This window comes from Chelonoidis abingdonii, chromosome 9 (genome assembly GCF_003597395.2).
Source record: "Chelonoidis abingdonii isolate Lonesome George chromosome 9, CheloAbing_2.0, whole genome shotgun sequence".
In the NCBI taxonomy this organism is placed as follows: domain Eukaryota; kingdom Metazoa; phylum Chordata; order Testudines; family Testudinidae; genus Chelonoidis; species Chelonoidis abingdonii.
The window spans coordinates 14,622,466-14,637,302 of NC_133777.1; the positions used below are offsets into that span (position 1 = coordinate 14,622,466).

The 14,837-nt window shown below is 43.9% G+C and overlaps 1 protein-coding gene across 1 annotated transcript; it reads right to left on the reverse strand.

Annotated features, from left to right (window-relative positions):
* Positions 1-476: 476 nt before the first annotated feature.
* NPTX2 (neuronal pentraxin 2) lies at positions 477-14,037 on the reverse strand. Its single transcript, XM_032771020.2, has 5 exons — positions 13,429-14,037; positions 10,345-10,561; positions 4,703-4,947; positions 2,931-3,110; positions 477-789 (listed from the first exon to the last, which is right to left on the reverse strand). The coding sequence occupies exons 1-5, from the start codon at positions 13,888-13,890 to the stop codon at positions 562-564; spliced, it is 1,332 nt and encodes a 443-aa protein (XP_032626911.1). The 5' UTR covers positions 13,891-14,037; the 3' UTR covers positions 477-561.
* Positions 14,038-14,837: the final 800 nt, after the last annotated feature.

Below are 14,837 nucleotides of genomic sequence, written 5' to 3' on the forward strand. Positions count from 1 at the left end.
AGGTCATGACACGCCACAAGACAAGAATTCTAACTTGTCTAAATTGTAAAGCAGTTACCTTCTGTAATGCTGGTAGTGGCTATTCTGCTACTATCTGCAGGTCTCAGGTGTGTTGAATTAAGATGTGGTAAATGTAGTATAAGGATTACCTCATTTCTTTAAAAAGGTTGAATAGAGGTGGGGGAAGACGCAATATCAAGGTGTATGTTTTGCCTCTTAAAAAGCTTTGTTTGTATCATATGGTATCAGGGAGGAGAAATTCTGCCACTTGATAAAGGAAACATTTGCAGAAGATATTAGTGTACCAAGCAAGAACCAGATCCAAAGCCTATTGAACTCAATAGGTGTCTTTGGATCTGCCTTAAGACAATTGCTATTCGAGCCAACAGGTGCTTCTTTCATCTTCAGGATTCATGCCAAGAACTACCAACTTTATTTGTACCCAAGTAGTTTACTCAGGATTTCCCCCCCTCAATTCATTTGGTGGGGAAATAAGTGTGACAGACCTTACAAGAAATTGTCCTAATAAAATGGGGCACTTAAATAGAAAAATGATTGTAGCTATAAATCTAGCAAACGCTCTTCACATGTCTCCACAGGCCATTTAGTTGCACCTCCAAATACATCAACATTGTTATCAACCCAGGGTATGATGTTTCCAGGCATGTTGGTAGAGCAGTTAGCAATATTCATGATATCTTCTGCTTTTAAGACCCTGTCCCATATATTGAACTGGCTCATCTCCCCAACAAAGGCTTGAGTTGCATCAAATCTTCCTCCAACCGTGTCCTTTATGCATATTAAAAAAAAAGAATTAATTGAACAGGTTTTTCCATGTGCTTCTTTAAAATAAAAAAACCCACCCACAATAGGAGAAATGCAAATGCAAAACGCTAGTCACCAAGATTTCTAAATGGGCTTTGTTTTAGTTTTCACAAAATATTGCTCTTTCAAACATTTAGAAGCTCATGTCTCAAAGAACTGGAGTGCTGTATCACAAGAGTGTGAATGCCATTTCCAATAGCAAAAGGGCCACATTGTAAATCAGAGGAGCTACTCATGCTCACCTGTTGGAGCAAGGCATACACATGCTGGCTTTAAAAAAAAAAAAAAAAGCTGATTTAGGGACTAGATTTTGTTAACTTCAGTGATAACAATGCATGTGTAAAGGGTGCTTTGAGCTCTGAAGCAATTATAGTAGTAAATATAACATGCCCCTGGACCAGTCATCTGCAGGGATTAAACCAGGACCTCTGGGTTTCAAAAGAAACCTAGTGTCTATTGCCTGTGTTAAAGGACTAACACCATCACATTGGAGGTAATAGCAGTCTCACTCCTTAAATGGTCCAGCCACTAGGAAGAGGCAAAGAGCTACACTGAGTTCACATGATTGTACAGCAAGTTGATTGCACAGATTGGAGCCAAGTATAGTATGAGCAGGCAGAAGGAAAGCTTCACAGAAGAGCTCTGTTAGTGCTTTAGTGCTGAACTTGAGCCTCTGCTATGCAACGAATCTGACATGGTCAAGGAGCAATTCGCTCACTTCCCTTTCAATCCATAAGCAGATCACAAAAATCTGTCAATTTATTCCTGAGGTAATAGTTGCAAATTTCATAGCAAGATACCTTGTTTTACAAAAAAGTTAGTAAAGGCCATTGCCAATATTCAAATATCACAATTTGCAGCGTGTTGGTTAGTTACATAAGTCACTGTATAGCTCAGGGGTCTCAAACATGCAGCCTGTGTAGTTATTTCCTGCAGCCGCCAAGCTCTCCTCCCACCCACCCAGCATGCCATATCTCTGCTCCTCTGCCTACCTCCAGGTGCTTCCCACTGCCAAACAGCTTAGCCCTTTCCAGGAGGGAGGGGAAGGAGTGGGGAGCCGCATGCTCAGGGGAGGTGGTGGAGAAGAGGCGGGGATTTGGGGGATGGGGTTGGAATAGGGGTGGGAAGAGGCAGGACAGGGGCAGGGCTTCATGGAAGGGGTGTAATGGCAGGGGGCTTTTGTACCTTTATGAAAATGTGTCAATGATATGGCCCTTGGGCCAATGTACTAGTCCTCATGGGGCCCTCGTAATGATTTGAGTTTGAGATCCCTGGTATAGCTAGTGGTTGGATGACTTCTATAACTGGTCAACAAAGCATAGCTGGAGAGCTGTAAGTATTACAGAGAAAAGTGGCCTATTCTGCCCCTTTACAAAGGCATAGCACGTGCTTCAGCCTCCAGTGGGTTCACCTCTGGGCTGGGGCAGGAAGGGACCCTGGACACAGCCACAAGCCTCTCCATTATGCCCCGTTGGGGCTTAGTGCTCAGTTGCCATAGTAGCTGGATTCCTCTATGCATTCACAGAGGAACAGTGCCAATATTCTAGCTATGAAGAAGGGGGTGGAAAGAGACGGAAGGGGCTCCCTGCACTCTCCCCCTAAAGAGGGCCAAATTGTGTCTGGCCCTAGGACTGGAGGCACAGTAACTACCATTTCAGGCAGCTGCCCATCACTATGTTCAGATGCATCATAACTGGACCAAATCAGCCTATTTCCATAGACTATCTAGCATCCATATAGCTACCAGCAATCCATTTCAAAGGATTCATATTCAAGGCATTAGTCAGATCACTGGCAAAAAGTAACAGACAATGCTTCCTATTTTAGCATTAAGTTAAGACTTGCAATAGGAAATATTTCATTATATATTTATGAAAAGAAATACAGCATGGTAATAGGTACTGATTCCACCAAACATCAGTTGCTTAATCATGCATCTCAGATGCTACACACGGAGAAAGGGGAATGGTATTTTATAACTGGACAATAGCAGTCCTATGAATTCCAAATTCCCTTTATTTATGAACAGTAGGTTTCTTTAATTTCTTCTTTTAGAGAAGAGGGGGAGATTTGGTTGTTCTTACTAGAAAAATTTCTCAACTCACCTGCTCCTGACCCAAAATCAGAATCCCTCCGGGTTTAATTGGGTGCCAAGGGGCTAAGTTTTCCCCAGTGCCAAGTTTCTCTCCATCCTGAAAAGCCTCCCACATTCCATCTCTAGTGGTCCACGTGATGCAAATATGATGCCACTTTCCATCACTAATGAACAGAGGAAGCTGGGCAACCTGCAGGTAGATAATAATGAATGCTATACTGCAAATGGCTAAAAAGACAATCACCTCAATAAAAGGAGGGGTGGAGGTACATTCCTTGCACTGGAAATTCAGCAAGAAGGACATGTCTTCTGCTCCAGCTACGGCTAAATACCACAGGTACGAGAGCCTGGGCTACCACTCTTCCTGCTGATGCTGCATGTTAGTCCATAGCATTTCTTTGTTGTTGTTTAAATCCCTTCATGCTTAGAGCTAATCTTCCATTCAGTTTTCATGCTAGGATTGTCCGTCTTCAATCCTGGGGCTTGCCCGTGGCATTTGTAGAAAATACTGCTGCACTCTATTTGCTGAGAAAAATCTTGAGCCCCTCTTACTCTAGCTGTCTATGGGAACTTTACTATGGGCTTCAAAGGGCACAGGATTAGGCCCCTTTATCGGCATAATCCAACACTGAAGTCAATAGAAAGACTCACTGGCTTCAGTGGACTTTGGATCAACCCTTAGGGCAGAAGAATATTTTTAGCCTTAGCCTACACTGTTAACAGCTTGTGTAACAAGAACATTTTACTATTTGAGATAAGCAAGTTCTAACCTCCCTTCCCCCTCCCTCACATACACAAGTCAAAATTTTATATATTTTTAAAAAGCAATACTTAACTCACTGCATGACCATGAACCATCTGAATTGTACTGTAGGTATCTCACCAACCCTAGCACTACACTCCCAGGGATTAGGTGTTTGAAACTTAAAAAACCCACACAAAGAACAGTGCCTGATGCCAAGTTTTGATAAACTCCACTTCAGCCATTCAACAATCTAATTTTTGCTCAGGTAAGTAGTGTAAGAACTTAATCTGAGGTGTACAAGTTCTAAATCAATTTCTTTTGACATCCAGCTCAAACTGGGGATGGTGGGGAGATGTTCAGGTACTTAAACATTTTTGAAACGTTGAGTTTTAGTATCTTTTTTCTTATCAGGCCTGATTCTGCAGTGTGCTGAGCACCATTAGTGCATGTTTGACACTTCGTAGAAGAGGTCCCTGATAATTAAACTTCTTATAGACAAAGGTAACTGTTGGAAAAGTTTAACATAAATTGAAGACCTAGTAATTAGAATTATTAATAACGTCTTGACATATGCCTTAGTCTCTTTGCTCTCAGGTTAATTTTATGCCAGGTTCAGTCTGATATATTAAATTCCTATTAATTTTAAAAGAACATCATTGGTTTGACTATAATCTTTTATACAGACTCTAAACTGGTTTAACTTCAAAGAGGTTACCCTGGATTTAAAATGGTGTGAATGAGAGGAGACTCAGATCCAGGATACCTAATGTTTCTAATTGTAATGTACAAGTATAGGTGAAGCATATCCATACCACATTGCCTTTTCTTATGAACAAAAGCATCACCTAATTTTATTCAAAGCCATTCAATGAAAGTATATGCATTTTTTATTTTAAAAACTTTAGTGCCCTGATCTTGCTGCCATTGAAGTCAATGGAAAAAGTTACTGGAGATTTTTTAGAGTGCAGAATCAGGCCTTAGAACATCTCCTTTTACCTGGGCTGTATATTCTAGAAAGAAAAGTAGCTAGTTCTCACCTTGTCGTTAATTAGCAATTCGATTGGATTATTGCCCCACTCTATCAGAACAATTTCGTTAGCCTGCCCAGGGACAGCGTAGGAGAATGGTGTTCCAATTCCAGGAGAAGCACTCGACCTCAGCCACAAGCACACAGTGAATGCATACAACTCTGGCAGAGTCTTCTTGATCTTCCCATATAAATAATTTGTGCGAAGAGGTAGACCGACCTTGAATTCATCCGGTGATTTAAATGCACTGCTTCCTATGGTTATAGAAAGAGAAAAAGCTTTACATGTGTTTAAAATGTAAGTCTTAGCTAAAGCTGAATTCGTGTTCAGACATGTTATTTTCTAACTTTGACTGATTTAAGGAATTACACGCAAACTACATTCAAAGTACATTAAGGTTCCACAGACCTACATTAAGGTTGCACAATCTGCCCCCCCCCCCCTTGTGTCTGTTATAATACAGTCTTTAATTATATGATCACATACTATTTTTCCATAGGATTCCTGCCTCATTCAGTGCACAGAATGGACAGTGCTCAATAAGCAGCTATTCAATATTTTGAATTCTCCTTGTCCAATGTGTGGCCTAGGCCTCATTACTCTCCATTATTCAAAGACAGCTCCAAAAACTAAATTTGCCCCCCTCCCCCATGGCCTTTTCTATGGCACTCACTACTGTACTATCTGAGCGCTTCAAACATTTTATCTTGAAAAACGCTCTGCAAGATGAGGTGGTATCATTATCTCCATTCTAGAGATAAGGACCAAAAGCAGAGAGATTAAGGGGGAAGTATTCACTAGGTCTGGGAAGCCAATTTGAAATGACTAGGTCCAGATATCTCAGAGTACATGGTTTCCAATCAGGCCTACTAGTTCCATTCTGTGGGAAGTTGAATCTTTTTTTAAAAAAAGAAAAGCCACCATCCTGAACTGGAATGAAAAAAGTTTAAAGTTACTGCAGAATGAAAATTCACAAAAATTGGCACCTTCAAGACACTTCTCTTTGATAATGTTGGTTTATTTCATCTTTTCTTATATTAATTTTAATATTATACAACAATGTATATTAACGTAATAGAAGAGACAAAACAAAATTGACATTGAATTATTTCAACTGTTTCCTGTTGAAAGTTTCATCAAAATCAACATATGACTACAATACATTTTGATTTTGACTAAATGGCATTGTCCAGTGGAAAACTGTAAAAATGTTTTAGATGAGCTCTAATACTTTGCATTATATAGCATGTTAAAAAGCACAGCTCCCATTGCCTTCAGTTACAGCCATGAGTGCAATTGTGCTAATTAGACCCCAGGGTCCAGTTGGGCACTCAAAAAAATGAGGAAAACAATTCATGACACCCTGTGACGTGTGGTTTGACTTGCTCAGTATCACATATGTAGGAAGCAGGAATCGAATCCAGTTCTCCAGTGCAATATACAATTGCCTTATCCATGAGACTCTATATTCTTCCTGAAGTCCTCTGCCTTATTTACTCACACCTTCCAATTTCTGCAACAGCCTCCTTCACTACACAACCCCAATTCATCCCTGGAGAAGGTCTAGTCTGTGCACTGAACAAGGAAAGGATCATGTGGAAACAATGTGAGCATGCATTTTAAGACTGTATCCTAGCACATTATGCACAAGAGGGCCAAATTAGAGTTGCCTGTGCAATCTTAATTCTGGTATTTCCTAACTTGTGTGCTTGACTTCTAACATGGGTTTTTGTAACTTCCTAGGTGTTTTTTTTTTTTTTTTCTTTTAAAAAAGCAAACTGGAATAAAACTCAGAAGTGCTACTACCTGGCATCATAATCAGCAGAGAACTTTTAGATCCACCACACAGACCTCTGCCACTTGTGCTAACAAAGTAACTGATAACAATAGTAGGAACCATCCGTGATGGGGACCAGCACTGGAGAGGGTTGAGACACTTTGCCCGTGCATTTCAGATATTTGCTGCCAGCAGAGGAATGGCGAGACTCGGAACGTTGGGTTCCACTCCAGCCTCTGGACGGGTGCTCTAGTGGGCACAGACTCTTCTGTGCCTTTCCCCCAGAAGCTTGATCCCCTCCCCTGTCCTACCCTTCCCCACCTGTGGCTCATTCTCCTTGCCTACCATTCCCAGTCTCCATTACTCAAGATTTTCATCTCAGCCCTAATCTCCTTGTCCAGCCAGTCCTAGGTCTCAGTCACACACACACGCTTCCTCATCCCACACTTAGGGCTAGTCTCCTTGCCCAGTCTAGTTCCCCCCTCCCAACTCCTCTTCTGATCTCTCCTCCCAGGCCCAGGCTCCCTCTTCAGGTTCCTCATCCAGTCTCAGTCTTCCCCCTATCCATAATCCTCCACAGCTTCTTACCGTCTCTTGGCTAGCCAATCCCAGTTCACACACACGAGAAGGAGCTGGGGATGTTTCCCCTCCCCTCTTCCCTTGTTCCTTCCAGTTCCCTGACACTCTGGTTCTTAGTCCCAGTCTCCTTGTCCAGCCAGACTGTCTGTCATAGAATCATAGACTATCAGGGTTGGAAGGGACCTCAGGAGGTCATCTAGTCCAACCCCTTGCTCAAAGCAGGATGAATCCCCAACTAAATCATCCCAGCCAGGGCTTTGTCAAGCCTGACCTTAAAAATCTCTAAGGAAGGAGATTCCACCACCTCCCTAGGTAATCCATTCCAGTGCTTCACCACCCTCCTAGTGAAATAGTGTTTCCTAATATCCAACCTAAACCTCCCCCACTGCAACTTGAGACCATTACTCCTTGTTCTGTCATCAGGTACCACTGAGAACAGTCTAGATCCATCCTTTTTGGAACCCCCTTTCAGGTAGTTGAAAGCAGCTATCAAATCCCCCTCATTTTCTCTTCTGTATCCCCCCACCCTCGGTTCTGGTTTTCCCTCTTCACCCCATTTCTCACGGCCTCCTAGTCCCAGTCCTGGTTTCTTTCCCCACTGCATGCAGATCCATCTTCCCCTTGTTAGCAGCCAGGCAAAGGTGGGAAGATCACCAAGAGCACAGAAGAGATAGGCCCCCTGCTCTAGGTTCCAGCACCTGGCCCCAGCCATGCCCACAGCAACTTGGAGCAATGATTACAGGGCAAGTCCAGCTTCACCCCTGTAGCTATGGGCTGGAGGGAGCATACTCAGTTTGTCTCAGAGGATAGTGCATGCACAGCCTGGTCAGTAGGTGCGCCAAGGCTCAAGCATGCTCAGTGAGGATGGTATCTTAAAAAAAAAAACTGCTACAAATCAAAGAATTCTCCACTAAACATGTGCAAACTGATTTTTCAAAGATGTATAACTTGGCCAGATTTTCAGGGGGATATCAAACGGCTCATCTTTGACGCAAAGGCCACGCCCCTGACAAATGTCAAGCCCCTTCTCCAAAGCATGGGGAACTAAAGCTAGAATTTAACATGGCCAAATCAGTGTATTTTCCCCTACCCTTGATCTTTGAATTTATTTATTTATTTTGAGAACTTCAGCCAAAGCCATTCAGGCAGACCTAGAAAATTGCAAACTCCAAACAGTTGTTGCTTGGCAAAGCCAAAAGCAACTAAAAACAGGGTCTTATCCAGGGGAGTGTGAGGCAGCCTTTCATATAGGTGATGCTACCAGCCCTCACTATAATAACAAAGAAACAGACATTTGCACCTGTAAGGGTAGGTGCTAGGTTACATACACATGGTAAGAGACAGTGGCTTGCAGTCTAACTAGATGTTCCCTGGTGCATTTTAACATAGCACTATGTTAAAATGCCCTAAGGAGCCTTTGGTGTGCACCAGCAGGGTCTATACAGGCCAATTAATGAGCCACACAGTGTGCTTTGGAAATAACACCCCCATAGTGCTCATTACCTCATCAGGTAGGCAAGTCCTGGGAGACCATAGTCATCTGTAATACCTCCATACCAAAATCAGGAGCCAGTCAGAACTCTTCCATAGCCTACTACTATCCTTTACAAAAGATTTTTGCCAGGACAAATGTAAGGTCCAGTGAGAGCTTATGGCACTGTGGATGGCTGAGTCTATTGCCCAGAAATAGATTACAAACAGATCAGCATTTGAAATGAAAGAAGCACTACAAGTGCCAAATATAAATAATTTCATTACAACATCCCAAAGGGCTTCACAGACACTAATGGGCTGAATTTCTCAACAGTCTCAAGAATTAAACATAGCAAGTATTATCCTCCGCTTTACAGAAGGAGAAAAGTGAGGCACAGGAAAAGCTAATGAGTTGCCTCAAAATTGCAGAGAAAAGCAACAATGCCAGGATAAGAACCCACATCTCCCAATTCCTGGCCCCAAACCCTTCAACTCCTTAGAAATCTTTGGAGATCAGCTTTTTTAGAAAGTTCTCTCAGCTGTTTTTAGTCCCCCAGAGAATTATAAGCACTGGAAATTGACTCTTACTTCTCTCTCGGAAGACCTGTGTCCTACCGGGACACACTATTTCTGGCCCAACATTACAAGTGTCAGTGAGTTTGCAATTCAAGGCACTTTTATAGGCATAGTCTTCATCAAAAAGATTCAAGAGAAACGTTAATTTGGAAGAGTTCATTGCTCTAAGCCTATTGCATCTCAGACATTTTCACTGCAGCTGAAATTTTAGCTTTGATATTGGGAAACGGTTAAGTTGACCAGACATCTTTTTGCACATTCTTTTTAAAATGAAAAGAATATGCCCAGCACTAAACAAATGGATCCATTACTCCGTAGTTTAAAATTCCAGAGATGTGTATGTTTGCAGTGGGTATACTTTCAAAAGTGTGCAATTTGTTTAAGTGGACAGCCCATTCATCCAAGCAAGTCCTTGTCCAAATCTGCTGTTTTTATAAACATTATTTAAGGATATTCTAATGCTATGCTTTTCTCTCTGTAGGTATATTGTCCTTGGAAACAGTTTCATTTTGTAGTTTATTGCCACATGCATTTGTAAGTTAAATAAATGGACTTTACTCACACATGCAGTTCCCCAGTAATAATTCATCTAAACATCTGATTAAATGATTAGGATTAAGGGTCTCCCCCAGTGGCACCATTGTAATCCACTGTAAAACCTGAAGGTTGCACATTTGGGATAGGACACATGCTTCAAGGTCTGCTCAATCTCAGAGGCAATATTCACCACTAAGGAAAACCAAAGGTTTTGTCTCAATGGTGTAGTCAACAAAAAAAGTGGAAAGGGTCTAGTGGCATAATTAGTGGCTGCAGATCTAGAGGATGAAGTTAGCTGCAGCAGCTTATGCCAATAGGCAACTTGTGTTTACTAATTTTATCTGCACTGAAAGTCACGTGAGCTAACAAAGTGTCAAAAGCACTTTTGAGAAGAATTGCCTCCCCTCCCCTCCTTCTCCACTTACATGGCCTCCATATCTATAGATTTCTAAGCATCCAACAAACTTTAAGGGAAAACACCTAGTATTTTTTCCAGTTTAGACATGAGAAACTGTATGGACAAAGTCACTTGTCCAATAAGTCTGACAGAGGCAGAAATTGAACCCAGATCTCCAAATACATAGTCCAGTCCCTCAGCACAAGACCATGCTCTGTCTCTTAAGAGGTACAGTTCTAGTACTGCAGCAGAAGAGGAGGAAAAATAAACAGCAACATGCAGGGAAGGCTTTAAATTCTGTTTCTAAATTACCTTTTTCTAATTCAGAAACTCTTTCTAGCAATGCACTCAGGGCTGTTTCTGTCTTTTGCCGATGGGCTGAAGTTTCATTATGAAGCAAGGATTTCTCATCCTCAAGTTCAGCCACTTTGCTTAAAAGCTGGCGCTCTAGATCTCCAAGCCTCCTTTGAAGCATCTCTCGAAGCTCATTAGGCAGGGCTGCATATGACACATTGGCTCGAAGTTGGTGCTTCAAGGAAAAAAGAAAGATTTTATGTCATATCTGAAAAAGCAAGAATAGTGAAATGTGGGTCTGCTCATGACCAAAGAAGAAAGCAGTTTTCAAACCCAGAACACTAAGCTCTCCCGAAAAGTATAATAGAAATGCTAAAAAGCAACATAATGTTCAAACCTTTCATCAGACTAACAAAAGAAACACTCATTTCTTTAACACCAATGTATTTGTTTAATGCTTCCCTTGTTTCATGCCACTGAAAGTTCATACATTTAAGACAGTTCAATAAAATACATTCAAGAAGCCAAGTCTGATATATTTCAAATAGCTACATGTTGCACATTTAAAAAAATTAGTCAATTCAACTAATTAAAAGTGACATTACCAGACACTAAACTGGAGTTAATTAAACCAAGAAAATGTTTTGATTACTTTAAAAATCAAAATAGACATTCTTGGAATTTTAATTTGGTAAATAGTGAATGATTTATTAAACAACAAGAGTTCAGATATTTATCAAATCAACTCCAGAAGTGACCCATTATGAAAATTTGTTTAAGTTGTCAAAGTGGGATAGCCTTTATCCCAAATGACACTGGTTTACTTAAATTACAGCTAAAAACCAGGTTTTATCATCTACAGTCATTTTATTGCAAAAGCTTTCCTCCCCCGCCCCCATTAAAGTTATAATGCTATCATGAGATACTTTAATAAATATCATAATACGAGACTGAATGTTACACTGAACAGGAAAAGCAGCCCTTTTTAAAATTGTATTTAATTTGTATTGAATATTCTCTTCCAAAGAGAAGAGGAGAACAAAAGCAAAGAAATGGAAAGAGGGTAAAGAAAGGAAGGAATAGGGCAGAGGGGAGAGAAGAATGACATCTCAGTTTCCATCTGCTAGGAATTAATCAAAGATTTCTAAAAAGTCAGACCAAATCTTTTCAGATTTACCAGAGGTCCATCTTTTGTGAAGGATTACCTGCTCTCTAGCTGCCAGGTCAGCCGAGTCACTGTGCCAAGCTTCTATCCCTGGAAGCAATTTGCTCACCCTCCAAGCAATTCAAGAGGTTTAGCTACAAACACTGCTCTAGAGAGCCAAGCTTTCCGTGAATTGGAGAGTAACCCATCTGGTGGGTTACTTCCCAGAACTGTGTTTTGGGATCTAAGTTTTAATGAGATATCCATTACTATATCAATCCTCCTGCCTACTTCTAGCCAAATGGATCATATTCTGGGACAGTCCCATACATGTTAGTGTGACTCCAGAAGACCCTCTTCTCCAGCAGCAGGCAAGGCCCAAGCACTGTAACCTATGTGGGGAAGTAGCCAATGAGGAAGTGCTTTGAAAAAAGTGTTAAAAACCTCTACTACAGGTCTGTCTCATCTTACACTAGGGTTACATTCCGCTGTCAGCGTGTAAAGTGAAAATCGCGTATAGTCAAAATTATATTGAGTGTAATGGCAGGCGAAATCGCCCGCACTACAGAAACAGTATTTAAATGGTTATTTCTCTTTCATTTTTGCCAACTGTGTAAAGCTGAAATCGCACATGTTAAATGCACCTAAGATGCAACAGACCTGTATTGATCTATTATTAAAACTGATTCGACACCCATTCTGGTTAAACACTACCTAGTAATAATTGACTAGACATAAACTTAAAACATTTTAAACCCTTTTGGGAATCACATACATCAGAACGGGGTCAGGGAGAAAATATCTAGAATTCTGCCATGGTGGGGGGGGCGCGGGGTGGTAACCAACACTGCTTGGAAAAAAAGTTTCCATCCAAGCAAACATTGTCACAAGTGTTGTCTAACTGTGAGCCTGATCCAAAGCTTACTGAAGTCAATGAGAGCCTTCACACTGATTTCAGTGGGCTTTAGATCAGGCTTTGTATTTGTACAGTTCTTTGAATGACTCGCTTTCACTCTAGACCAGCTCTCACTAAAGCATGCTGTTGTCTTTATGACCAGCACTTCACAACTTTCTCAAGGACCTTGCTGTTTTGTTCAGCACCCTATGCCAAGGTCATATGGCGGCTTTGGTCAGACATGTCAGCATCACATTCCAAGCCCTGAGCAGGCAGTTTCTCATCACTAGCAGAGATTTAGAAATATTAAAAAAGCAGATACTAAGCTCATAACAGCAGGAAAATAAAACCCACAAATCTCTTCCCATTCATTTGAAGGGCAGGAACATATTAAGAAGGATACTCTGTTATCCATTAACCAAAACAGCAAACAAATCAATTCTCTGCAGCCTCTCTTGCTGGGTCACTTGCGTTTTCCACCCCCCCCCCCCATTTAAATAAATATATAAGGAATTCATTAACAGTTTAACATGCACCCAGCACAAGGGTGTGCACTGCAGATTGCCTGTCTAAAGCACCCATTTATTCAGAAATTACAGTACCTACATCCAGTTCTCTTCTCAAACCTCCCCTCCTATGCCTCAAAGGAAACGTGGGCCCTCGCTCTCACTACACTAGGGCATATCCCGAGAGTCGCCCCTAAAAAAGAGGGGTAGGAGATTATATCGCTGATTGACCCAGAAGCTGACAAAATAAAGGCTCTTGGCGGGCCCCAGCTGCTGGATGAACCATCTGTAGCTGCTGCGAAGCGATGCCTGTTCCTTTCAGTCTGGGACTGGGAGCAACTTCCTCAGATGCCCTCCTGAAAGAGACCCGTGTATTTTCAGTGGGGGACATCAGCCCTCCGCCCCCCCAAGGCTACTCGTTACAGCCTGGCGCCTGGAGCTGCGGTGGACTTGGCGCCTCGGATTAAAAGTGCTGTACAGACATACACAGCAGCAGCCGCCCTGTTTGCAGCACCAGGGACAGCTCCCCATCCAGCCGGTCCCTTAGCATCTCCTACCTCCAGGTTCTCCAGCCGGTCCTTCAGCGTTTGCATGGTCCGGCTCAGCTGGTCGATGACCTGAGTGGGGTCCCGGGGCAGGTCCCCCATGGTGTCTTTGCCTTTGGGCAACTCTTTCCTCCACCCTCCAGTCCCGGGCTTGCCGTCGGGGCCGGGGGAGCTCTCACAGCGGCTCAGCTTGCTGGTCAGCTCCCGGATGGTCTCCCGCTGGTTGCCGATGGTCTCCTTCTGCTGCAGGATGGTCTCCCGCAGCTGCAGCACGGTGGCTTTCAGCTCCTCCTCGGAAGGGAGGGCGCCCCCCTGCATGGGGACCGGGGGTAGCGGGCAGCCCGAGGGGGCAGCGTCCAGCGGCAGGGAAGTGCACACGAAGCGGCTCCCCGGGGGGCTCTCCTGGCCCCTCACTCCCCGCCAGCTGGCCCCGGAGGCGAGGGAGAACAGCAGCCCAGCCAGGAGAGCCAGCATGCCGGCTCACGGAGCCCCCGAGGGTAACGGGGAACGAGCCCTTAACGCTGCGGGGAAGGGGATGGGGAAATCGCTTGGGGGACGAGGTGCGGCTCTCCGGAGCGGCTGGGACAAGGGGACCCGGCGCTGCCCACTCCGGATTGGCGGCGGCGGCCCAGGACAGCTCGCAGCAGAGCCCGCTCCAGTAGCTGCGCCGCCCTAGCTGCTGCGCTCGGCTCCGGCTCGCGGGCTCTTAAAGGCAGAGCGGTGGGGGAGCGGGCGGCGGGCGCTGGGTGCGGCGGGCGCTGGTTGGTTGGGGCCCGGGCTGACGCCACGCGGTCCCCCGCGCACTGAGGCGCTGGAGTGGGTGTGGGAGGCCAGGGAGACTTCCCATTGGCTGCTCGTCAGGACAGGGAGACGCGTGAGCCCGTTCAGCCGGGCCCCAGGCAAGTCAGGGGCGAGCCCCGCCGCCTCAGTCATTAGCCCGCGGCTGGGGACACGCAGGCGGCACCGCTGACGGTAGTTCGGGAAGCGAGTTGCGGTGATGAGTATCGGACGGCGTGGGGGCTGGCAGAGCCTCAGCTGGATCCATGGTGGACGCGACAGCAATAGCCTGCTGGGGAAAAGACAGCCACGTGGCGAAAGCAGCGGATCCACAACTGGGTTCTTGTCCTGTCTCCAAGTCACTGTCTCGATCTGCCTCAGTTTACCATTGCTACCATGGACATCCTGCTACTTCCCTAATTTATGCCATCTATCTAGTGAGGGTAAATTACTGAGGCCACAATTTTGATTTAGGGTTGCTCAGCCTTTGATCTGGTTTTTCAGAAGTGCTAAAAAGCTCATAACCCACGAGGAAGTGGTAGGTGTTCCCTGCTATAGCCTGTGTTGAGATATTCCAAATAGAAAGACACTATAACTTTGAAATGATACTTCCGCTTTCTCCAGTCAATTTTGTGTTGACTGGT

Excerpts from the sequence above, each read along its gene's own strand:
- NPTX2 (XM_032771020.2), bottom strand. The coding sequence starts at position 13,890 with ATGCTGGCTCTCCTGGCTGGGCTGCTGTTCTCCCTCGCCTCCGGGGCC. Across the intron at positions 10,562-13,428 it reads ACCGGCTGGAGAACCTGGAG|CACCAACTTCGAGCCAATGT; the intron begins GTAGGAGATGCT and ends TTTTCCTTGAAG. Across the intron at positions 790-2,930 it reads TGATTTTGGGTCAGGAGCAG|GACACGGTTGGAGGAAGATT; the intron begins GTGAGTTGAGAA and ends ATATGCATAAAG.